The 25,910-nt window shown below is 33.3% G+C and overlaps 1 protein-coding gene across 5 annotated transcripts in view; it reads left to right on the forward strand.

The window, feature by feature from the left end:
- The window catches only part of Ascc3 (activating signal cointegrator 1 complex subunit 3), a 404,873-nt gene that overhangs the window by 76,926 nt on the left and 302,037 nt on the right, over window positions 1-25,910 (forward strand). For 4 of the 5 annotated variants that reach the window (XM_047557710.1, XM_047557711.1, XM_047557712.1 and 1 more), the window contains exons 5-8: window positions 6,675-6,795; window positions 11,318-11,525; window positions 12,242-12,383; window positions 13,208-13,333. In XM_047557710.1, coding sequence (XP_047413666.1) covers window positions 6,675-6,795; window positions 11,318-11,525; window positions 12,242-12,383; window positions 13,208-13,333 — 597 coding nt within the window. The remainder of the gene's footprint in view (window positions 1-6,674; window positions 6,796-11,317; window positions 11,526-12,241; window positions 12,384-13,207; window positions 13,334-25,910) is intronic. The other variant, XM_047557709.1, reaches the window with a different exon arrangement.

Genomic DNA, 25,910 nt, shown 5'->3' on the forward strand with positions numbered 1-25,910 from the left:
ACTGTACTTTGTATATTTTTCAATTTCCCTGCTTTTCTGATATTTTAAAAGAAAGATCACATGACTTTTCATATGCTTTGATATTAAGTATAAGGAGAATAAAGAATCCTCATCTGACATCTTTCAACTTGAATTTTAATGAGATTGATGTATCATTAACAAAAATGGTGATGCGAGGAGAAAGCTGATTTGAGAAATGAGATGATCTCAGTTGTAGATTTTTCCATTTTTGATCCTATTAGAACTATAATCTTCTATTAGAATATTAACATTTATAAGAAAAGACATAGTCAGGTGGTACTAAGAACAGAAAATTACTGAATATGCATTTTGGATAGGTTGATTAGAATAAGGCCACTCTGCTATGGTGACATCTTCTCTGAAGGAAGTAAGGGAGTAATATATGTAAATATCTGGGAGTAGGGTATTTTAACTATGGGGAATAGCAGGTGAAAATGTGGGAGTATGCTTAAGGAAAAACAAAGGAGTGGTTGGGATGAGAAGCATGAAGGGAAACATGGAAGGAAAAACATGAGATTAAAGAGAAGTGACTACATAGGGGGAGGTCTTATCATATTTAAGGATTTGGGTTTTAACTATGAGATCAGAAATCATTGTGGGGTCATAAACTGAGGAAGGGTGTGAGGTAAAAGGATCACTCTGGCTACTGATATGCTGAAGATGCTAATAGTTAACAAATGCTAACCACTCATGTGCTAGGTACTATTTCAAGTATTTTATCTCAAATGAATCCTTCTGGGAATGAATGCTGGGTGGTTTATTTCCATGAATGCCATTCACACTGGAACCCGTGTGTTCATTATCAGGGACAGCATATATAAATTGAATATGGATATTGTCCCTAGAGGTCTGTGTGTTAAGGGCTTGATCCCTAGGGTGGTGATATTGGGAGGTGCTGTAGAGCTTTAAGAGGTGGGGCCTAGTGGGAGGTCCTTACAACATTGGGGTCATGCCCTTAAAGGTGGTTGTGGGGCCCCACCCAATCTTCTCTCCCTCTGCTTCCTGGCTTATGATGGCCCCTTCCTCTCTCCCTCTGCTTCCCTTTCTCTCTCCTTCTGCTTCCTGGCTTATGATGCAAGTGGTTTGCTCAGCCCCATGTCGCTGTCATGATGTGCTGCCCTCACCAGAGGCCCAAAGTGATGCCTCATGATGGACTGGAACATCCAGAACTGTGAGCCAAAATAAACTCTTTCTCTGTGTAAGTTAATATTCTCAGGTATGTCAAGTAACACCATGCCAACTAATATAGTTGCCACTTTGGAGACTGTGTGTTCATTATCCTGAGTTGTATAGGGCGAAGATTTTGTGGTTCTCATGTGTGGCCCTGCACACTGAAAATGGATGAATTCTTTTTTTGGAAGTGGGGAAATTGAATGAATGACTATGCCTGAAGCTAGGGAAGAGACCAGCAAATTTGAAGCAAGAAAAGCTGAGAAAGGAAAAAGAATTGTGGCCAAGGAGATTTAGTGTCAAAAGCTATGGCTAGTACTCAGGAAAAAAAAAAAACAAAAACTAGATTTTTTAAGAAAATCATTGGTAAACTTAAGACATGATGATTTAGAAACTTGTTTTTGGTGTTAAGGGATTATTTTCTATGTATTGTTCAAATGACAAATCAATAGTTATTATTTAAAGCATAGAATATCTTTTATAAAAGTAACCTTTTTAATGACCGTCTTACAGTGTTGATTATGATCAGAATAGTCATTTTCTTATGGTGTTGATGAATATCTTATACTAAGATGAGTGCTTAATACTCAATACAAACAACATTGCATGTTTATGTGGAAATTCTTAAGGCATTGTTCTTTTATTTTAAAATATATTCTTGATACATATTCTACTACAACTAGAGATTTTTCTAAATGAATAGTTAGATTTTCTAACTTATTTCCTAGAAGTTTATGATGATTGCTATGAATTTATAAATCTATTAAGAAATATTTGAGTAATTAACACACCTTCAGCATTTTTAAGGATGCTTGAAGGATGTTAAGAAAGGAGGATCAAACATGGATCCTAAGTTTATTATTTTTGTCTAGACAATTTGCCCATCTTTAGTTTTTCATAGATCTGTTAGTACTTCTTGTTATTATTCTTCATTCTTCTAGATAGTCTATTAATGTGGATTTAGTTATATTACTTATATGTGTTATAAATCATTTTCATAGGATGAGGGTCATTAAGATGTTTAGCTACAATATATGAAGGAGAGTAAACATCAAAAACACAACAACAAAAACTTAATCTTCATCCTGTGTTGGATAATATCTGGCAAAAGATTTCTTTGTGTCTTTGAAAGCAACCCATTTTGGATTCTTTCTGTATTTTGAATTATATTTAGAGACAGTTTTGACTTTCATTTAGAGAGTTTATTTAAACACAACTAGTACCTCTAATAATTCCCTTTAAAAAGTGATTCATTGAAGGGTTAAAAATGGGAGAGAATATTCTGTTATATGAATAAAGTATGTCTTTGATTCATTTTAGCATTTGCCTTTGTATTGTAACTCTTGGAGAAACAAAGGGGAGGGGTTCTTTGAAGGAGGATATAAACTAATGGGGAAACTTTTATTCCTACCATAAAAAATAAAGACAGATGAAGCCTCACAGAAAGAGTTATTATTTAAGCTGTACTTTGAAGATTAGAAGGAAGAGTTATCAGGCTGAGAAGAGTAGAAAGAAGATTCCATCTAGCAGAAACAGTATGTACAGACACATGGAGATGTGCAGGAGCATGTTTTAGTCCTGGAGCAGCAGAAAGCCTAGTGTCATTGGATGGTAAGGATTTGTCAGTTGGGGAAAGCCAGAATGTGATGACTGACAGATCCACTGGTGCCAGACATTAAATGATATCTTATGCAGGTGCTGAGATGTTTGGATTTTATCTTATAAGCATTGTGATGGTATTAAAGATTTTCAACCATGGTATATAATATGAACAGATTTGTGTGTTCATGTACTAGAGGTTTCCTACTGGTGTCAGGGCACATGATTTAAATTGGATGCAGGTAGGCTGGGATATTACTCTAGTTAACCGTTAACCCTCAGGATAGTTGTCTGAGGCCAAGGACTGCTTGGGCCCTCAAGTAGTCTCTTTTTGGTCACAGCAACCTTGTCCATTTCCTTTGGTATGCCTTATAAACATTAAGATCTTCCACATGTGCCATGGTATAAAAAACTATAGAAACATGGTATAAAGTAAGGAAAAGACCATTGAAATGCGTTTTGTGATAGTCTTGGGTATCAGTTATCAAACTTTATAATATTAGTACCTCTTAGGCTATTAAAAATTATTAAGGTTTTCAAAAAGATTTTGCTAATGTTTATGTCTTGATAGTTAATATATTAGAAATTAAAACTGAGTAAAATTTTAAAGTATTTAACAAATATTAAACCCATTAGAAGTTAGCATAGTTGGATGAAAGTTAACTATATTTTTCCGTACTAGAAAATTTAGAAAGAAAATTAGCATTATTTTGCAATCTCTGTAATGTCTGCTTTAATAGAAAATAAGTGGAATCTCATGTCTGGTTCTGCTTTCAATCTACTGCAATTTATATTTTGGTTGAAGTATACAAAGGAAACACAGCCTCACACAGATAAGTAGTTAGTAAAGGGAATAATAACTTACTTTTTTTTTTTTTGGCAATATTGGTGATTGAGCCCAGGACCTTGTGCTTGGTAGGCAAGCACTCTGCCAGTGAGCTACATCCCAGCCAAAAAAAAAAAAAGGGAATAGCATCTTTTAAAAAAATAAAAATAAAATAAAATAAAACCTTTTCAAGTAGTTCTTCATATTCTTTTTTGATATATTAAAACTTGATAAGTGATAGTTTCTTACAGGTTAGTTATAGTGAAAATCTGAATGTATGTAAATGAAATTTTCATGAATTGTTTCACTAAAATCTGTTGGTCTTCTCATTTTAATGGAATAATATGTGACATAATTGTTTCAGTGAATTATACCTGTCTTCCAAATGTGGACACATTTGATTATATAATATTAAAAATAGTATTAATTCATTGATCTCACCACTGATACATTCAGAGAAATCTTTAAATATTGGAAAATGATCAAATTTTCATTGGTAAATACAAGTTTTCAAAAATTTTGATTTTTCTCTTGAAAGCTTGAATTTTATGATTGGCAGCAAATACTGTTTAGTTGTTTTCCTTGGTATAGCAAAGTCACTTCTTTCGTTTTTCAGAAACTGTCAAATATCTTAGTTTGAATAACCAAACGAGAGAAGACTTCATTCATTCTCTCATGTCAAAATGGTGTTACATGAAATGATCTGACTAGCAGTTATCTTTCAGATATTTCATGGTATATTGTGTGGCAGAAGTGATTTCATATGCACTTCCTTGTGTCAGTGTTTTGTTCTGAGTATTTAAAAAGATATATGCTTATATGAGATTAGTAATTATTAGTAATTATTACCTCACTTAATGGTATTCTTAAGTGAAACTGGATTTTTGTTGTTTATAACTGTGCTTGTATGACAGTTTGACAACACTGGTTTTATTTGTGCAAAAACCCTTCCCCCACTGGTTTTGCATCATCAGTGCAAATGTCAACAGTGTAAAAGACAGATAGCACCCAAATATTGTTATGAAAATAGTGTTGACTTTATGGACCCCTAAAGAGTCTCAGGGACCCTTAGATTCCACACACTGTATTTTATGGATGAATTATTCTTTAAAGGAGTCTGAGAAAGAGAGAGACTATTAGATTTTCTTTTATAGTAGGCTTTATCCTTGTTTTTCTTAATCCCTTACTATCACATATTCTTTTTATTTGGGTGTGTAGGATGATGTCCCAAGTTTTATTTTTGCTTTCATATTTCTTATTTTTTTATTCTTTCTAGATATAATGACACTCGTTTGCATTTTGATATATTATACATATGTAGAGTAAGTATAACTTGTTCCAGTTTACAATCCCATTATTGTGTTTGTATATGATATAGAATTACATCAGTCTTGTATTCACACATAATGATAGTAGAGATGTCCGATTCATTCTGTTTTCTATTCCTGTCCCTCTCCCTTCCTTACATTCCCCTTTGTCTATTCCAATGAACTTTCATTTTCTTTTTTTTTCCCCCTATTTTGTTTTGTTTTGGGGATGAACTCAATAGAAATTTCCTTTAAAAACATTTCTTAGCCTCCCCGGGCACAGTGGTGCATGCCTATAATTCCTTGCTGCTCTGGAGGCTGAGGCAGGAGGATTGCGAGTTCAAAGCCAGCCTCAGCAAAAGTGAGGCACTAAGCAACTCAGTGAGACCCTGTATCAAAATACAAAATAGGACTGTGGATATGACTCAGTGGTTGAGTGCTGTGAATTCAATCCCCAGTATTCCCCACTCCCCGCCAAAATGTGTTAGTCTCATTTTCTTTATATTTCCTAATTCATTATCTTTTATGGACAATATATTAGTTTTCTGTATTACAACAGTTTTCTAGAAAATAGTCAAAGGTGCTTCCATAGTATAGTGGGAAATTCTTTGTGATTGGATTCTGATATGTGTCATTTCAAAACTGTTATTAGCTATGTAACAGTAAGTAATTTATGTAAATTTTCTAAAGCTTAATTTTCCTAAGTCCAAAAGTAATAACAGTATTGATTTGAAAAAGTTGTTAGGAGCAACAACTTAGTGCTGATCATAGTATCTGTTATATAATAAATATTCAATAAATGGCATACAATAAATGCTCCATAAATGCTACTGGTATATTTAGAATTGGTAGATAAGAGCATTCTTAATTCATTTTGTTTCTTTTATTGTTTCATTTTCCTTTCATACACATAACTTCAATAAAGAAAATGTTCATTATTTAATATCTCATATATACACAGCATAAATTATCTTATGACTTTGTGTGTGTCTTTGATAGCAGAATTTGGTTACTATAACATAGTCATATGCAAAGTTAAAGTACAACATTTTGGAAAGAAAGAAAAAGTATATATTCCCAGATTATACTTGAGGAAATCGAAAGACTCTCTAAAGCAGTTGTATCATATGGTTATATAATTTAAAATCTCTGACCCCTTATAGTAGTTCTGTGACTCTGAAATCAGCTTAATTTTTGACAGCAACTGCCTAAGAGAGTATAGGCATGGGAGATTTATATAAAAGTCCATAAAGCATTTGCTGCACTATGCTTTAGATACCAGATTTATTAAATGTTTAAAGTACATGTCAAACATTGACTTGTGTTCACCACTCACTAAAACATTCTTATGGTTCTTTGACTCTAAAATATAGTAAGATGTAAGAGCAATAGTACTCATCTGTACTTGGAAAACCAGAACAGTATGATTAAAAAGCAAATTAAATTAATTATAGAATTTTGTTTCTTAATGCCCAGAAAAGCCAAGCACCAAATTTGTTATTCTGTGATTTACCGTTATGGATTTAAATCATAATTATTTTTAAACATTAAATGATAATTTTTAACTATATAATTGCATATAACCACTTAGCAATGTGAAAATGTAATTTCCATTTTAAATATTTTACATTTCTTAAATTTTTGGGGTACTTTTATATTATATTGACTTCATTCCTATATTTAGTAGACTGTTAATGACATGAACAAGTTAATTTGAGGTAATAGGAATTTTGTTTTTCTCTTTCTATAAGTTATTTGAATTGCTTGGACCCGAAGGACTTGATCTTATTGAGAAACTCCTCCAGAACAGAATTACAATTGTGGATCGATTTCTTAATTCTTCAAATGATCATAAGATTCAGGCTCTTCAAGGTAAGAAAGTATGTAGTGGTCATTCTAATTTAAAAGAAAGATTCATTGGTTAACCAATTTAAAAATATATAATTTTACTTTTCTTGACCTTTGGACTTTTATGTAATTTACTCATGTCATTCTGTTAACTAGATTTTTAGGTATGGTACATTATGAAACAAGTCTAAATGATCCAAATAGGAACATATTGCAGTGTTTGGGCATGGCTTTTTTTTTTTTTTTTTTTTTGGTAAAAGGTAGAAATACTTAATAGATGATTTTGAAAGCAAATACATGTTGTATTTTCTAGGGACCAAGTATTATAATTTATCCCCAACTTTTTCTTTCCAAAACTTTAAAACCCATAGTAAAAGTATAGGAATAATACAGTGAACACTTACATAACCTTCATGTATTTTCACTAGTCATTAACATTTTGCTCCAACTGGCCCTTTTTCTAAAGACACACCTACATTTAAAATTTTTGCTGAACAATGATAGAAAGTTGCAGATATCATGATACTTCATCTATAAAATCTTTAGCAGCCAGGCACCATGTGACACATCTGTCATTCTAGTGACTAGGGAGTCTGAGACTGAGGCAGGAGGATCTCAGACTTGAGGCTGACTTCAGCCACTTGGGAAGACCCTGTTTAAAAAAAAAAAAAAGTTATAAATGGTTGATGATGTAGCTTTGTGGTACAGTGCCCCTTGGTTTAATCCCCAGTATGTATGTATGTATGAATGAATGAATGAATGAATGAGTAAATAAATAAATAGTCTTCAGCATACAGCTAAGAACAATGACAGTTTCTACTTAATTGCAGTGTAATTATCACACTTAACTTGAGTGCCGATCGTGTCATGTATTACATGTATTTAAAAATCCCAGGAAAACGAGGGACAGGTAGGAAGCCAAAATTACAAAACAAAACAAAAGAAAACAAAATCTGACATATGACACTGTGAGGCCAGACTCAGGTTTTAAGTGATAAACAGGAAAATTAGATTTTTTTAGACCTTTACCCCAATATACTTTGCTAAACTTACAGATAGTTTGATATTATAAAAAAGTGCATGAGCACAGAAATTAGACACCTTGAACATCTGCCTATTTTGGCTACCCTCCATCTTCCCTTCTTTATAAGTTATGTGATTTTTTAAATGATTTTCCCACTGAAGGAAACTATAAATAGACTTGATCTAAGTAGCCTGTTCAATCCAAAATATCTTATGAATTTCCTTTAATACTGATGAATGTTCTTAGAAGCCTGGAGTTGCTTTGGGATGGTTAGAAATTTTGAAGATTGGACTGGTGCAACTTCATCTTTTTATAGGTGTCTTGGTTCAAGTTCTTTGAACAGTTCTAAAGTTCCTTGATCCAGAAGCCTCCTGGTTGTACTCAGAAGTATATAATCAGACTCAGTGCAGTAACTCAAAAGGATTTAGGAGCTTTTAAAATTGGTGTTTGCCAGAAGAAAGGGATCAAGTAAAATATCTAGTCCTGTGAAGATGTAAATTCTGAGAATTTGGTATTTCTTTTGTCATTCTCTTAAATGTGGTTATAGAGATATTTATTGATTCTATACTTTTTAAAAGAAGTTTATTTGGATTGATGCATTATAATTACATATAAAATGGGGTTTATTTTGACATATTCATAGATTAATATAATTCCATTGATCTTTGATCTAGCTTTTAGTAGTGCTGGTTTAGTAACAAAAAGTTTAAAGATGAAACCAATGTCATATTTTTGTTTTGGAAGCTTTAGATGATGAATTAGTTTTGTTTATGTTCACTGTGTTTATTTCACAAATTTTATTCTATTAGGATAATTTCTTAGAAACAACACACTTTTATAATGGAAAATAAGTACCAAATTTAAATTATTAAAAATATATTGGAAAAATAACAGAATGAATCAAACAACATTACCCTATGTAAATTTATGATTACACAAATGGTATGCCTTTATACCATGTACAAAAAGAGAAACAACATGTATACCATTTGTTTACAATAAAAACAAAACAAAACAAAACAAAACAAAACAAAAAAATATATTGGAGTCCTGAAGTGATTTTTACTTTTCTCAAATAGCTTTTCCTTTCATATTCTATACTAGATCATTAAATATTGCTACTATTTAAAAATGATGACTATATACTAGAAAATTTGAGACATTTAAATGAATAAACAGTGTTTTTTAAGGGCTGCAATATAGAACTTGAAAGCTAGCATATTTTTAAAAATTTTACTTTGGTAGTAAAATTTTGTTGTATATGCATTAAAATTCTTTTCCTTAAATTTTTATTAAGGGAAAAGGAAGAATCTTTATACTCTTGTAATTTTATTAGTGTTCACATTTGTGTCTATATTTTGACGTTTTGCATTTAGTGATCCTTCAAAATTCTCTAATAACTGCCAAATTGTACCTTTTCTTAATTAAGGTACCTTAATGAGCCCATTATTAACCATATTCTATCCTTTTTCTTATTCTCCACAACCTTTGTCTTAAGAGAGCAATGACTTCTTTTTATCTAGCATTTTCTAGATTTCATGCTCATTTTCTTTGAGTCTTTTTATCCATTTATACATCTACCCTACTCTGCCTCTATTCTTACGATCAGTAAATGTAAAGTGAATGAGAAGTGACATGAGTGAATGAGAAATTGATCTCTAAGTTGAAGATACTTTGTGAATTAAATTCTGTCTTCAGAACTGGTACAGAGAGTGTATTATGAAGTTAAAACCTAGTCAGTTCATAATATCAAGTGACAATATTTTGAGTAGTAATAGTTATACAGGACTTTTTCTGTTATATTTACGTTGGAAAAGGCAATAATCATATATGTAGTTCTTCAGTAAAATTTTGTTAGCATTACTATTAAGGTTATTTCATTTCTGCTTGTCACTCCCTACAGTTAGCCTAACCAAACAAGAGGAGCCATACCTTTAAGCATTTGCTGCTTTACTTTTAAAAATTTTGTTATGTTTAGTCTTACAGGACTCTAGTATATTTCAATTGAAGCCTTATAAATCTTTCAGTGAGACAATATGTTTTCTTCTTATAATTTTAATTTCCTTATTTGAATGATTATAAATATGTATAGTAGTATTTAAGTATTGTCACATTTGCTTAAAATGTTAATGACACCAGCACACAGAATTTAGTATGTCATCCAAAGGAAGTCCACACTTAAAATGCTTAACACTCATTTCTGATAAGTAAGTGGCATTATTCAAATTTTATACATTCTGTTTAATATCTGTATTGTTGACTGAGTGGCTTTGCAGGCAATTTAACTTTTTTTTTTTTTAGTTCAGAGTGCATGTAAAAACTGTCAGAATGCTCCTTTCTTTTTCTGACACTGAAATTTAATCATAAATTCAGTTATAGTAAGTGTATAAGACTTCCTTAGAAAGTAAGGTATATAAGACTTAAAAATGAAAATACCTTTTCAGATTTGTAAGTTTTAATCCTAATGTACATGGGATTATACCTCATTTTGTATTTTTGAGACAACTTTCTTTTTAGGGCACTAGAGAGAGTTTTTTTTTTTTTTCCTTTCATGTGATTGAGAGTTAAATGACTCATTTAAAATCCTGTAAAGAGGCAGTAATATTTCAGTATTTCAGTTTGACTAACAATGAATCAGAAAACAAATTTTCCCAACTGGGTACTATCGTTGATTCCTTCCCTTTTCTGAATTACATCTTAGAATTTGATAAAATAACTTGGACTTTGCTTGTCAGAATATGAGCCAAGTCTTGTATTCTCTTCCTAGCCTAGCAGCAGTGCCTGGGATGTAGTATCCTCAATATAGTAAGCTTACTAACTTGGATCCTGTTGGAAGAAAATTTATCCTGAATATCAAGTTGACCAAACCACAGATCTAATTTATATTTTGTAAACATTGAGTTTTGATTGCCCTGGTACCCTTTAGTGTCTTGCCTTCTTTCAATTTTTAAAGCCCTTTTATCCATGAAAAGGTAGACCTTGCTCTTGTTTTATTTGCTTTGTGTATAAGTATGTTCTGAGTTTATGTTAATATATTTTATTTCAGTATGAATATGTAATTACATACATACAACTTAATGGAATAAAGGCTATTATATTAGGGAAAGTTTAATAATAATTTTATTTTGGTATTATACTAACAGCAAGTGCTAATTAGTATTAATAATTAAAGTTTTTGAAATATATAAACAAATTATTTCAAAATTATAAAATTGAATTTTCAGGCTCCTGATGTTATATGTAAGAATTTAAACTGTTAGTAACACTAAACTGTTGAATCTAGAGGAAGTAAATCTTACTGACTTTCCTTAAACCATTAGCTAATATTACTTAGGTATTGTGATTTTAAAAATCTGTCCTTAGTATATGAATATTTTGAATTGAATATGCCCACTTTAAAATGTGAATTATAAGAGCATTGTGCTGTTTCATTGTTGTGGGGGAAAATTAAATGGTTTTCATAATGGTTAAATGATGTTAAGAGATGTGTAGTTCATTATATTTTGAAAATTTGCCTTGTAGACAATTGCAAAAAAATTCTAGGAGAGAATACCAAACCTAATTATGGTTGTCAAGTCACTATTCAGTCTGAACAAGAAAAACAGTTAATGAAACAGTATCGACGTGAAGAAAAAAGAATTGCTAGACGAGAAAAAAAGTCTGGAGAAGATGCAGAAGTTTCTGGAGATGGACTTATGGGCTTTGATCCTAAGGAATTGCGGATACACAGGTAATAAAAGCAAGAAGCTGAAAAACATGCGTTGTAATTGCTACTGTTACATATTTTTTTAGTTTAATTTTAGCTGAGAGATTCTTACTTATAGTCCCATTTTCTTGTAACCATGAGTTTCATTGTATGACACCTTAATTTTCTGAGATTAAAAAAAATTATCCACCAATTAGAATATTATTGGTTGCATTCACATTGTTGAGAGATTTAGATTATAAGGTAAGCTATTTTTAGTTGCCATGCATATGCCACTCATTGAAGTTACAGAAAACCTACTTATATTTATTTTGATACTTTTGTTTTCTTTACCAACTTAATTTTACTTTGTGTGTGTGTGTTGTTCTCTAGAAGTAAAAAGGAATAAAATGAAATGAACTCATTATTGTACTTGATTCTTTAATTATTGTAACTTTTCCAAAAAGCAATTTTTACCTTGCTTAAACATTTTCAAGTTGTGAGAATACAAAATTATAAAAAATGAATATTAACTCAAATTTATTGATTGGCATCTAAAAGTAGTAAATAAAAAATGTGCTGAATCCTATTTGGTTATCCCCCAAATTTCTGAGTTTCTGATATCTTCCTTTGTGTAGTTTAATTGTTTTCTTTATAATGGAATGGTACCAGAAATAATTATTATAATGATCTTGCTTTAGTATGTGCTAACCTTTTCAAAATAAAATGTCAAGTTTGGCCTACCATTTTTGTATTTTCAGAGAGCAGGCACTTCTGAATGCTAGAAGTGTTCCAATTCTTAGCAGGCAGAGAGACATGGACATTGAAAAAATTCGTTATCCCCATGTTTATGATTCCCAGGCTGAAGCCAGGAAAACATCAGCATTCATTGCTGGTGCAAAGGTATGTCATTAGTTTATAACCACTCTTGGAAATATGTCAGTTGTTAGGCAATAAACACATAGATTTCCCTGTTTCCCTTGTGAGTACAGTGCGAGTTGTTTAAATTATACTTAAATATTTAACAATATTTAAAATAATAGGATAATGAGATATTGCAGCATGTATAAAGTTCTGACATATAGTAGGTATTCAGACCATATTCAGACCATTTCTCTTTCATCATTGTCGAAATTTATAATTTGAATATTATTAGTTGTATCACTGCTTGACTAAGTTTTATGCCACATATTATGCATTTTTATACTTATATATTTGTCTTCAGGGCTTCAGGGCTTGTAGTTAATGTATACTTTAAGATTCATGAACACCAGGTGCAGTGGCATACTCCTGTAACCCCAGCAGCTCACAAGGCTAAGATGGAGATCATGAGTTCAAAGCCAGCCTCAGCAACAATGAGGCAACTCAGTGAGACCCTGTCTCTAAATAAAATGCAAAAACAGGGCTGGGGATGTGGCTCAGTGGTTTAGTGCCCCTGAGTTTAATCCTCCAGTAGCAAAAAATAAATAAATAAATAAAAATAAAAAACCAAAACCAAAAAAGATTATATCAATGTACTGTGGGTGCTGTATATATCATATAACACAAAAATGTTTAGTGTGTGTGGTTTTTATTTAGGTTTGTTTTTCTTTAAATTAGCTAAATTTATTTGCCAGTGCTGTGTCATAAAACCAATAGCATTCTCTCTTTCTCTAATTAAAAAAATATTTACCAGAGCAGTTCTTTTATTTTTTGTTATTATTGAATTGTTATTTTGATATTTATAGATGATTTTACCAGAAGGAATCCAAAGAGAGAATAACAAGCTTTATGAAGAAGTAAGAATTCCCTATAGTGAACCAATGCCAGTTGGCTTGGAGGAGAAGCCAGTTTATATCCAAGACTTAGATGAGGTGAGATAAACCTTTTATAGAATTGATATTTTTGAGGCTTGGTATATTATAAATAAATTTGTATTAGAAAAAATATTTTAAAAAGTAGTTGCTTAATATAGTACAGAGATACAAATGTTTGGTTACTAAAGAGGAAAACTAGGGGAGTTTAAATTTTTAAAAACCATTTATGATTATATTTCTTTGTATATTCATATATATGTACACACACACATATATATATATTGACATCAACCTATCAATGTTTTCATGCTTATTTTGGTTATTTCAGGTATTTTTTTTGGTTTAAGTTATGTAAATTGATAAGTAAAATATTTTAAAGGATTCATGTATTTATTGTTTTATCAAATGGCACCCTAATGTAAAATAAAATACTTTTCTTGGGGGATGGGCCAAATTCTAAAGTACTTTGTTTAACTTACTTCTCCATAACTTTTAAATTTTTAGTAAGTTTCAAATAATGAAAATGTGTTTGAGTATTAGTATCCATACATCCTTTACTTAGATTCACATTTGGTAAAGTTTTGCCATACTTGTTCTAGCTCAAAATAGAATGTATTTTAATTTAAAGTACACATATTTTTTAAAGTTAATCGTTCTCAGCATCAAAATGAAGCTTGGATTTTTAAAAAAATATATAAGAAAGACATAGGTATTCAGAAATATAAAATAATGCAGATGAGCAAGATGTTTGAGTTAGCTTTTTCACTGCAGCCAAAAGACCTGACAAGAACAATTTTAGAGAACAAAAGCTTATTTGGGGGCTTACAATTTCAGAGGTCTCAGTTCATAGATGACTGACTTGATTGCTCTGGGCCCAAGTCATGGCAGAAGGTGTAATGGAGGAAAGCAGCTCAGGACATGGAACTGGGAAGCAGAGAGAGCTTTTGGGGGATACCTAAGATCCAAATCATAACATTTCATTGGGCCCCCAAATGTTCATGCCCATCTCACAATGCAAAATACATTTAGTCCATTTCAAGAGTTTCCATAGTCTTAACAATTTTAGCATTCCCCAAAATTCCAAGTCCAAAATCTCCTTTGAAACTGAAGGTACACTTTCAGCATGAGCTCCTGTAAAAATCAAAACCAGGTTACATGTATCAAATATATAAAGGAACATAGTAAACATTTCCATTCCAAGAAGGAGAAATAGGGGCATAGAAAGAAGAGATGGGAGCAAAGCAAGACTGAAATCTACTTGGACAAACAAGTCTTGTAGCTCCATATGTAGCATCTGTAGCACATGGCATTATGGTATTCTCTTCAAAGGGCTTGCGTAGCTCTGCCCTTTTGGCTTTGCTGGTTGCTGGCCTCTCTCTTGGCTTGTCTGTGCTTAATTCCTGTAGCTTTCCTTGGCAGATGTTTCTTGGTTCTGGCATTTCTTAATCTCAGAGGTTTCTACTGCAGTTGCATCTTTTTTCTTGCTTGTCCATGCAGCGCCCCCTCAGGGGCAGCCCCCAGGGACTCCAGTCCTGGAGCACTTTACCTAGCCTCCTAGACCTTCTTTTGGAATCTTGCTGGTAGCTTCCATGACCTCATATCTCTATCATCCTGTATTCCTGCAGAACCAGTACCATGTGGTTGATGCCAGTGTATGCTGCCATCTTGAGCAGCAGCCTAGACTCCTGGGCTGGCTTTAGCAGTCTCTGAGTGCCTGCCTGGGTGGCTGAGCATGAGAAACAACTTTCTAGGCTTCCCTGTGCAAGCAGGATGCCCCACTGGTCTCTTCTCAAGGGAATTTTTACTTTTAGACCCTTGAGTTTGAGATGGGTATGGTCTTGCCAATTACTGAAATGCCTTCAAGACTTGTTTATGGGGCTGGGGTTGTAGCTTAGTGGTAGAGTACTTGTCTAGCACATGTGAGGCACTGGGTTCGATTTTCAACACCACATAAGAATAAATAACTAAAATAAAGTTATTTAAAATAAAGACTACTGTTGTTTCTTGGTAAAGAATTTAGCATTTCTATGGTGGCTGTAATGTCTTTAACCATACCTTCCTTTGCCCAATTTTACTCACAGTTTTATGCCTAAACTGCAGGTTTTTCAAATCTGTCTGCTTCACTTTCTGCTCCTAATTATCACAATAAATTTGGCCAAAAGCTACCAGCAATATCCATGCCACCTCCTGATGCTGTGCTGTGTAACAAATTTCTTCCACCAGATTAAAAAGTCTATCACCTTTAAAATCAGCCTTACAAAAAGTCTTAGGACACTGGCAAAATGTAGACATTTCTTAGCCAGAACATAATATGAATGGTCTCTAGTCCAATTTCCAATAGTCCTTCTCTGAAACCCCACGAGTCCTTATCTTTACTGTTCATACTCCTATTGGCATTCTGGTCTTCTGAGCTCACACAGAAACAGCCATTAAACTGTTTATGACATTCTAAAACTTTTCCAGCTTGCATCTCTAAACTTTTCAAAATTGTTCCCACAAATTCTAAAAAGCTCCAAAAGTTTCTGAACCACATGGTCAGTTTAGTTACAACAAGGACCCCACTTCCCAGTACCAATTTCTGTTTTAGTCAACCTTTTGATGCTGTGACAAAAAGACTTCACAAAAAACAATTAGAGGAGAAAATGTTTATTTTGGGGCTCATAGTTTCAGAGGTCTCTGTCCATATATAGCCAACTCCATTGCTCTGAGCGTGAGGTGAGGCAGTCTATCATGGCAGATGGGTATGGTGGAGAAAAGCAGCTCAGGGCATGGAACTGGGAAAGAGAGAGAGGGAGAGCCAACTCTCCTCACCAGGGACAAAATATTAACCCCAAGTCATGCCCTCGATGACCTACCTCCTCCAATGACATCCTATCTGCCTACATTTACCACCCAGTAAATCCCTATTAAGGGATTAATGCACTAAGCAGATTAAAGCTCTCATAACCCAATCATTTCATCTCTAAATTTTCTTGAATTGTCTCACATATGAGCTTTTGGGGGACACCTAATATCTAAACCATAACACAAAAGGAGCAATATAAAGCAACATAAAAAATATCCAAAGAATAAGAAAAATCAATTTCATTCTTTATATATTTATGTATATGCATTTTTTTTACAAAAGTGGAATTGCATCATTTTATATATTATATAATAATATATTATATTATATTATATAAATATAATATTTATATATATTTACTTACAGTTTTCAGTGTCAATGGACATATTGCATTGGTTTTTTTTTTTTTGAGGGGTACCAGGGATTGAACTCAGGGGCACTCAGTCACTGAGCCATATTCCCAGCCCTATTTTGTATTTTATTTAGAGACAGGGTTTCACTGAGTTGCTTAGTGCTTTGCTGTTGCCAAGGCTGGCTTTGAACTTGAGATCCTCCTCCCTCAGCCTCCTGAGCCTCTGGGATTACAGTTGTGTACCTCTGTGCCTAGCTTATTGCATAAGTTTTTAAATCACCACACAATATTCCATATAAGTCTTTATTATTTTTAAACTAATTCCTCATCATCTGCAATTTTAAGCCATTTTCTACAGAAAGATTTTATAATAGGATGAAATTCTAATTATGTCTTAAAGCAGTATTTCTCATCCTATGCATCAGAATTACCTGTAAGTTAATACTAAAGAACAAAAGCCTGAATGTTTTCTCTGATATGCAGATGATAATTCAATAATGGTGTGTGGCGGGAAGGAGAATAGAGGTATTTTGGTACTAGACAAAGGGGAGTGAAGGCAGCAGAAGGGGCATGGTTTTTATTGTGCCTACTGCTTATGATGTGGATAACAACAGTTTAACTATTCATCCATCCAATGACATCTGTTTTCTCCATAGTATTTTTAGGAGTTATGCATTCCAGTAGTCTTCTTGGGTTGCCATAACAAAATTCCACAGACCAGGTGGTTGCAGTGACAGGAATTTATTTGCTGAAAGTTTTGCAGGCTGTAAGTTCTAGAGCAAGATGGTACTGGCAGATTTGGTGACAAGGGCTTTCTTCCTGGCTTGTAGACAGTCACCTTCAGTCTTCAGTCTTCCTTTTTGCATGTATAGAAAAAAATCTCAGGTGTTTTTTTCTCTTCTTATCAGGTTAGGATTCCACCTTTATAACCTCATTTAACTATAATTACATCCCTAAAGATCCCATGTCCAGTAGAGTCACAATGAGGGTTAGGGCTTCGGCATAAGAATCTGGGGTTGCAGAGACATAGTAGTGTTCAAAGCACAGATAAAGCTTTATAAAATATGTTGTCCAGGTTTTTGTGTGAATGTAAGTTTTCCTTTTTCTATGATAAATACCTGGGAATGCATTGGCCAGATTACATTGTGTTGCATGTTTAGGTTTTTTAAAATTTTAAATTCTTTTTAGATACACATGACAGTAGAGGGCATATTATACATACATGGAGTATACCTTTTTCTACTTAGGATACTATTCCTGTGATTGTACGTGATGTGGCTTTTCACTGGTGGTATATTCATATACGAACATAGGAAAGTGATGTCAGATTAATTCTATTGTCCTTCCTGACAAAATGTTTTCTAGAGTAACTGTGCCATTTTATATTCCCATCAGCAATCCAATGTATTCTTATTTCTCCATGTACTAGCTAACTTGATATTGTCACAATTTTTGTTTTTCTTTCAGTCCTTGGTATGTTTATTCTTATTTATCATTTCTATTTTTATTTTATCCATTCTGATTGTACATAGTGATTTCTCATTGTCATTATAATTTTCATTTTTATGATAGTTAATAAATTGAAAATAACACATTCAAATGCAATGTGTACATATAGTAAATAAATTTATTCCATATAACTTTAGATAACGAGGCTACCACACATCATGAGTTGAGTGGTAATACAAACCTCAGGAAAAAATATAGATGTTAACAAAATGCCTAATAGCTTAGTAGGTGCTTCTATTCACTTGTATCTTTTTAAATTCTTCTTCTTCTTTTTCTTCTTCTTCTTCTTATTATTTTTACAGAATGCATTTTGATTCATTGGTACACAAATGGGGTACAACTTTTCATTTCTGTGGTTGTGCACAATGTAGATTCATACCATTTGTGTAATTATACATGACATAGGGTAATGAATGAATCCAATTGCTATATTCCCATCCAAGTAAACCTAGAATAGATTTTTCTTTTTTTCTTAATTAAATTTTTTATTAACATACTAATACAGTGTGGTGTTTTGATGGAGGTATACATTGTGGAATGATAAAATCAGGCTAATTAGCATACCTATCACTTCAAATACTTACACTTTATTTGTTATAAAAATCAAGTCCTCTCTTATGACTATTTTGAGAAAATTGATCATTTCTAAAGAAAGTTTGAACTTATTTCATATCCCCAGAGAATGCTGGAAGCAGCACATCAAGATAACATTCCATTTTCTTTTTGCAAAGGAATTCTGGGCAGTCAGGCTAGGGGCAGGTTACAGCATGGTATCTCTTGAGTTTTAACCCTGTATCAAGGAAGACTATCAGAAAACAGTGTGGAAGGATGATGTTGTTCAGAAATCTGCAGATTGCGCTTGTCAAGTTACATTTAGGGTTATGCTCTCCATTTTCCTTCTATGGAAGCTTCAAAAACATTCTTATGGAACTGGCTGCATTATCTGAAGGGTTTTTTTAAATAATTTTTTTTATTTTTACAGACTGCATTTTGATTAATTATACAAAAATGGGGTACAACTTTTCTTTTCTATGGTTGTGCATGATGTAGAGTCATACCATTTGTGTAATCATTCATGTACATAGGGTAATGATGTCTGTCTCATTCTACCATGTTTCATACTTCTGCCTCCTCCTCCCTCTCATTTTCCTCTACATAATCTAAAGTTTCTCCATTCTTCTCTCACCCCCACTCCCATTATGTATCATCATCCACTTATCAGGAAAAACATTCACCTTTGGTTTTTTGGGTTTGGCTTATTTCACTTAGCATGATATTTTCCAATTCCATCCATTTGTCTGCAAATGCCATAATATTATTCTTCTTTATGGCTGAATAATATTCCATTGTGTATATATACCACAGTTTCTTCATCCATTCATCTGTTGAAGGGCATCTAGGTTGGTTCCACAATCTAGCTCTTGTGAATTGAGGGGCTATAAACATTGAAAACTCTACCAGAAAACTTCTAGAACTAATAAATGAATTCAGCAAAGTAGCAGGATATAAAATCAATGTGCATAAATCTAATGCATTTCTATTCATAAGTGATGAATCCTCTGAAAGAGAAATTAAGAAAACCATTCCATTCACAATAGCCTCAAAAAAATATATATATATATATACTTGGGAATCAGTCTAACAAAAGAAGTGCAAGACCTCTACAATGAAAACTACAGAACACTAAAAGAAATTAATGAAAACCTTAGAAGATGAAAAGATCTCCCATGTTCTTGGATAGGCAGTATTAATATTGTCAAAAAGGCCATTCTACCAAAGGCACTATACAGATTCAGTGCAATTCCAATTAAAATCCCAGAGATGTTCCTCATAGAAATAGAGAAAGCAATCATGAAATTCATTTGGAAAAACTAAGAGATCCAGAATAGCCAAAGCAATCCTTAGCAGGAAGAGTGAAGCAGGAGGTATCACAATACCAGACCTTGATCTACACTACAGAGCAATAGTAACAAAAATGACATGGTATTGGCACCAAAATAGACAGGCAGACCAATGGTACAGAAGACTCAGAGATAAAAACCACATAGATATAGTCACCTCATACTAGACAAAGGAGCCAAAAACATACAATGGAGAAAAGATAGCTTGTTGAAAAAATGGTGCTGGCAAAACTGCAAATCCATATGCAGTAAAATGAAATTAAACCTCTATCTCTCACCCTGCACAAAACTCAGTCAAAATGGATCAAGGACATAGGAATTAGATCAGAGACCCTACACCTAACAGAAGACAAAGTAGGCCCAAATCTTCATCATGTTGGCTTAGGATCAGGCTTCCTTTACAAGACTCCCAAAGCACTAGAAATCAAAGCAAGAATCAACAAATGCGATGGATTCAAACTAAAAAGTTTTTTCTCAGCAAAGGATACAATCAATAATGTGAAAAGAGAGCCTGCACAGTGGGAGAAAATCTTTTCCACATACACTTCAGATAGAGCACTAATCTCCAAAATTTATGAAAAACTTACAAAACTTTACACCAAAAATACAAAGAACCCAATCAATAAATGGGCCAAGGAACTGAAGAGACACTTTACAGAAGATATACAGGCTAATAATAAATATTTGAAAAAGTGTTCAACATCTTTAGTAATTGGAGGAATGCAAATTAAAATAACTCTAAGATTTCATCTTACTCCAATTAGAATGGCTGTTATCAAAAACACAAGCAATAATAGATGTTGGCATGGATGTGGGGGAAAAGGCACACTTGTACATTGCTGCAGTCACTCTGGAAAGCAGTGTGGAGAATCCTCAGAAAACTTGGAATGGACCCACCTTTTGATCCAGTTATCCCACTCCTCAGCTTATACCCAAACGACTTAAAATTATCACACTACACTTGTATCTTTTTATACCAGATGGGATCTTTTAAGTATCAGGGAAAGTGCTTCTAAAGATGGTGGGTGTTGTCTTTCTTTTTTTTAACTTGGATCTTAATTGCATGCCACTCCTAACCAACTTAGGACTCTTCCTGACTGTTACATTGAATACATCCGTCTTCTTAAAGTATTTTGTAATTTGATGTAAAAGTTCAGGAGAAATTTTAATTGCTAAAATGGTTTGTAAAAGTTTCAATGTAAGTGGGTTTTATACTTTTTTGTAATGGGAATAATCTAAAAAAATTAGATGGGGATCTCTAGATTAGTCCGATTTTGCTGAGTTGGCAGTTACAGAAGTCAAAGTGAAAACAACAACAAAGACAATTTATTGGCATTTCTAACTGAATTGTCTAGGAGTAAAGCTGCCTGTATTCCCATCTTGGATATATCTAATGATGTCATTAGATCTTTTCTTGCATCATTATCTCTTTTTCATTCTCTCTCTATTTCTCTTTATTTCCTTATTGTTTCTCTTTCCTTCCCTTTTACCTTTCTCTTGCTCATATCTCTTTGTTTTCTCTTATTCTTTTCATCTCCTGATTCCCAGATTTGCTTTCTCCATACAGCAAGGGAATAGTATATGTCAGAGGCCCAAACGTTTGTTTTCTCATACTTCAATCCCAGAAAGAAGAGTTTTACCACAGGTTCTGCCTAGAAAAAAATCTCCTGGGATAAAGTTTAATTTTCCTGACAGAGGTTAACAGTTTATTTCTGAACTATTGCCTTTTCATTTGGTGGAAGTGTGGGGTTCTTCTTGATAAAGATGTGTATCCTTATTGTCAACTACCATGAGCCACTAGGAATGAAGGAGGAGTTTCCCATAGCAAATGAGGATAATATTATTATTTACAGAAAGAAAAAGATAAAATTTTTGAGTAGTTATATGATAATGGGGGAAATTTTATTTTTAGTTTTATTGTCATGGATTCATTTATTGATTAGAATCATAGCAAAGCATTGTTTTTCTGGAATCTTGAATAAATCACTCCAGAGGAAGGATCTAAAATACATAGACTTTTGTTTCAAAAGCAGTGAAAATTAATAGTTTGGAAACCTATTGCCTGTATCATATAAGTTCCTTTAGAAAATCAGGTGATTACATTTCTGGTAGGATTATTTTTAGAAATTTGATTTGAAGCATTAGAAATTTAGAGAACGAATAGGATGAATAGGTACTTCTTTTTCTGTATAAAAGTTTCATTTTTCTTATGAATCTGTAGATTTTTTTTTAGTAACTAATGCACTATGAATGTAAAATAGGATATATCCCATACATGTGTGTGAGTTATGTGTTTTCCTTTTTTTTCTTTTTTTTTTTTTTTCACTTTTTTTTTTCTTTTTTTACGTTTACATAGGGTAATGATGTTTCTTTTTTTTCCCTTCCCCCCCACCCCTCCCACCCTTTTCCCTTTATACAGTCCTTCTTTCCTTCATTCTTACCGCTCTCCTTAGCCTAACTCTAAACCTAACCCTAAACCTAATGCTAACCCCTCCCACCCCCATTATATGTCCTCATCCGCTTATCAGCGAGATCATTCGTCCTTTAGTTTTTTGAGATTGGCTTATCTCACTTAGCATGATATTCTCCAATTTCGACCATTTGCCTACAAATGCCATAATTTTATCATTCTTCGTTGCGGAGTAATATTCCATTGTATAAATATGCCACAGTTTCTTTATCCATTCATCAACTGAAGGGCATCTAGGTTGGTTCCACAATCTGGCTATGGTGAATTGAGCAGCAATGAACATTGATGTGGCTGTATCTCTGTAGTATGCTGATTTTAAGTCCTTTGGGTATAGACCAAGGAGTGGGATAGCTGGGTCAAATGGTGTTTCCATTCCAAGCTTTCTGAGGAATCTCCACACTGCTTTCCAGAGTGGTTGCACTAATTTGCAACCCCACCAGCAATGTATGAGTGTTCCTTTTTCACCACATCCTCGCCAACACCTATTGTTGCTTGTGTTCTTGATAATCGCCATTCTAATTGGGGTGAGATGAAATCTTAGGGTAGTTTTGATTTGCATTTCTCTTATTACTAGGGATGTTGAACATTTTTTCATATATCTGTCGATTACTTGTACATCTTCTTCTGTGAAGTGTCTGTTCATTTCCTTAGCCCATTTGTTGATTGGATTATTTGTATTCTTCGTGTAGAGTTTTTTGAGTTCTTTATAGATTCTGGAAATTAGCGCTCTATCTGAGGTATGGTTGGCAAAAATATTCTCCCACTCTGTAGGCTCTCTCTTCACATTTCTGATAGTTTCCTTTGCTGAGAGAAAGCTTTTTAGTTTGAATCTATCCCAGTTGTTGATTCTTGCTTTTATTTCTTGTGCTATGGGAGGTCCTGTTAAGGAAGTCTGATCCTAAGCCAACAAGTTGAAGATTTGGACCTACTTTTTCTTCTATAAGATGCAGGGTCTCTGGTCTGATTCCAAGGTCCTTGATCCATTTTGAGTTGAGTTTTGTGTAGGGTGAGAGATAGGGGTTTAATTTCATTCTATTGCATATGGTTTTCCAGTTTTCCCAGCACCATTTGTTGAAGAGGCTATCTTTTCTCCATTGCATATTTTTGGAACCTTTGTCTAGTATGAGAAAATTGTATTTATTTGGGTTTGTGTCCATGTCCTCTATTCTGTACCATTGATCTACCTGTCTATTTTGGTACCAATACCATGCCGTTTTTGTTACTATTGCTTTGTAGTAGAGTTGAAGATCTGGTATTGCAATACCCCCTGCTTCGCTCTTGCTACTGAGGATTGCTTTAGCTATTCTAGGTTTTTTATTCTTCCAGATGAATTTCATAATTGCTTGCTCTATTTCTGCAAGGTACATCATTGGGATTTTAATTGGAATTGCATTGAATCTGTATAGCACTTTAGGTAGTATAGCCATTTTGACGATATTAATTCTGCCTATCCAGGAACATGGGAGATCTTTCCATCTTCTAAGGTTTTCTTGAATTTCTTTCTTTAGTGTTCTGTAGTTCTCATTGTAGAGGTCTTTCACCTCTTTTGTGAGATTGATTCCCAAGTATTTTATTTTTTTCGATGCTATTGTGAATGGGGTAGTTTTCCTAATTTCTCTTTCTGAAGATTCATCACTTATGTATAAAAATGCATTGGATTTATGAGCATTGATCTTGTAACCTTCTACTTTACTGAATTCACTTATGAGTTCTAAAAGTTTTCTGGTGGGATTTCCAGGTTCCTCTAAATATATAATCATGTCATCAGCGAACAGGGATAGTTTGAGTTCTTCTTTTACAATTCGTATCCCTTTAATTTCTTTGGTTTGTCTAATTGCTCTGGCTAGAGTCTCAAGGAGGATGTTGAATAGAAGGGGTGAAAGAGGGCATCCCTGCCTTGTTCAGTTTTTAGGGGGAATGCTTTCAGTTTTTCACCATTTAGAATGATATTGGCCATGGGCTTAGGGTAGATGACCTTTACAATGTTAAGGAATGTTCCCACTACCCCAATTTTTTCTAGTGTTTTGAGCATGAAGGGATGCTGTATTTTATCGAATGCTTTTTCTGCATCTATTGAAATAATCATGTGATTCTTTAAGTCTGTTGATATGATGAATGACATTTATTAATTTCCGGATGTTGAACCAACCTTGCATCCCTGGGATAAAACCCACTTGATCGTGGTGCACTATCTTTTTAATATATTTTTTATGCGATTTGCTAAAATTTTGTTGAGAATTTTTGCGTCGATGTTCATTAAGGATATTGGTCTGAAATTTTCTTTCCTCGATGTGTATCTGTCTGGTTTAGGTATCAGGGTGATACTGGCTTCATAGAATGAGTTTGGGAGGATTCCCTCCTCTTCTATTTCATGGAATACTTTGAGGAGTATTGGAATGAGCTCTTCTTTAAAGGTTTTGTAGAACTCAGCTGAGAACCCATCTGGTCCCGGACTTTTCTTTGTTGGTAGGCTTTTGATGACCTCTTCTATTTCATTGCTTGAAATTCATTTATTTAAGTTCTGTATATCCTCCTCGTTCAGTTTAGGTAATTCATATATCTCTAGAAACTTGTTAATGTCTTTGAGGTTTTCTGTTTTATTGGAGTATAGATTTTCAAAATAGCTTCTAATTATGTTTTGTATTTCACTCGTGTCTGTTGTGATATTTCCTTGTTCATTCCGAATTTTAGTTTTGAGTTTTCTCCCTGTTTCTCTTTGTTAGTGTGGCTAAGGGTTTATCAATTTTGTTTATTTTTTCAAAGAACCAACTGTTTATGTTGTTAATTTTTCCGATTGTTTCTTTTGTTTCAATTTCGTTGATTTCCGCTCTGATTTTAACTATTTCCTGTCTTCTACTACTTTTGGTGTTGGTCTGCTCTTCTTTTTCTAGGGCTTTGAGCTGTAGTGTTAAGTCATTTATTTGTTGATTTCTACTTCTTTTGTTGAATGCGCCCCATGAAATAAATCTTCCTCTAAGTACTGCTTTCATAGTGTCCCAGAGATTTTGATATGATGTGTCTTTGTTCTCGTTTACTTCTAAGAATTTTTTTATTTCCCTCCTTAAGTCTTTTGTTATCCATTCATCATATATTAGTGTATTATTTAATCTCCAGGTATTAGAGAAGTTTCTGTTTTTTATTCTGTCTTTTATTTCTAATTTCAATCCCTTATAATCTGATAGAGTACAAGGTAGTATCTCTATCTTCTTGTATTTGCTAACAGTAGCTTTGTGGCATAAAATATGGTCTATTTTAGGGAAGGATCCATGTGCTGCTGAGAAGAAAGTGTATTCGTTCTTTGTTGGAAGGTATATTCTATATATGTCGGTTAAGTCTAAATTGTTGATTGTGTTATTGAGATCTATGATTTCTTTCTTCAATTTTTGTTTGGAAGATCTATCCAGTGGTGAGAGAGGTGTGTTAAAATTGCCTAGTATTATTGTGTTGTGGTCTATTTGATTTCTGGAATTGAGAAGAATTTGTTTGACGTACATGGATGAGCCAATGTTCGGGACATAGATATTTATGATTCTTATGTCTTGCTGATTTATGCTTCC

Source organism: Sciurus carolinensis, chromosome 7, assembly GCF_902686445.1.
Source record: "Sciurus carolinensis chromosome 7, mSciCar1.2, whole genome shotgun sequence".
Taxonomy (NCBI): domain Eukaryota; kingdom Metazoa; phylum Chordata; class Mammalia; order Rodentia; family Sciuridae; genus Sciurus; species Sciurus carolinensis.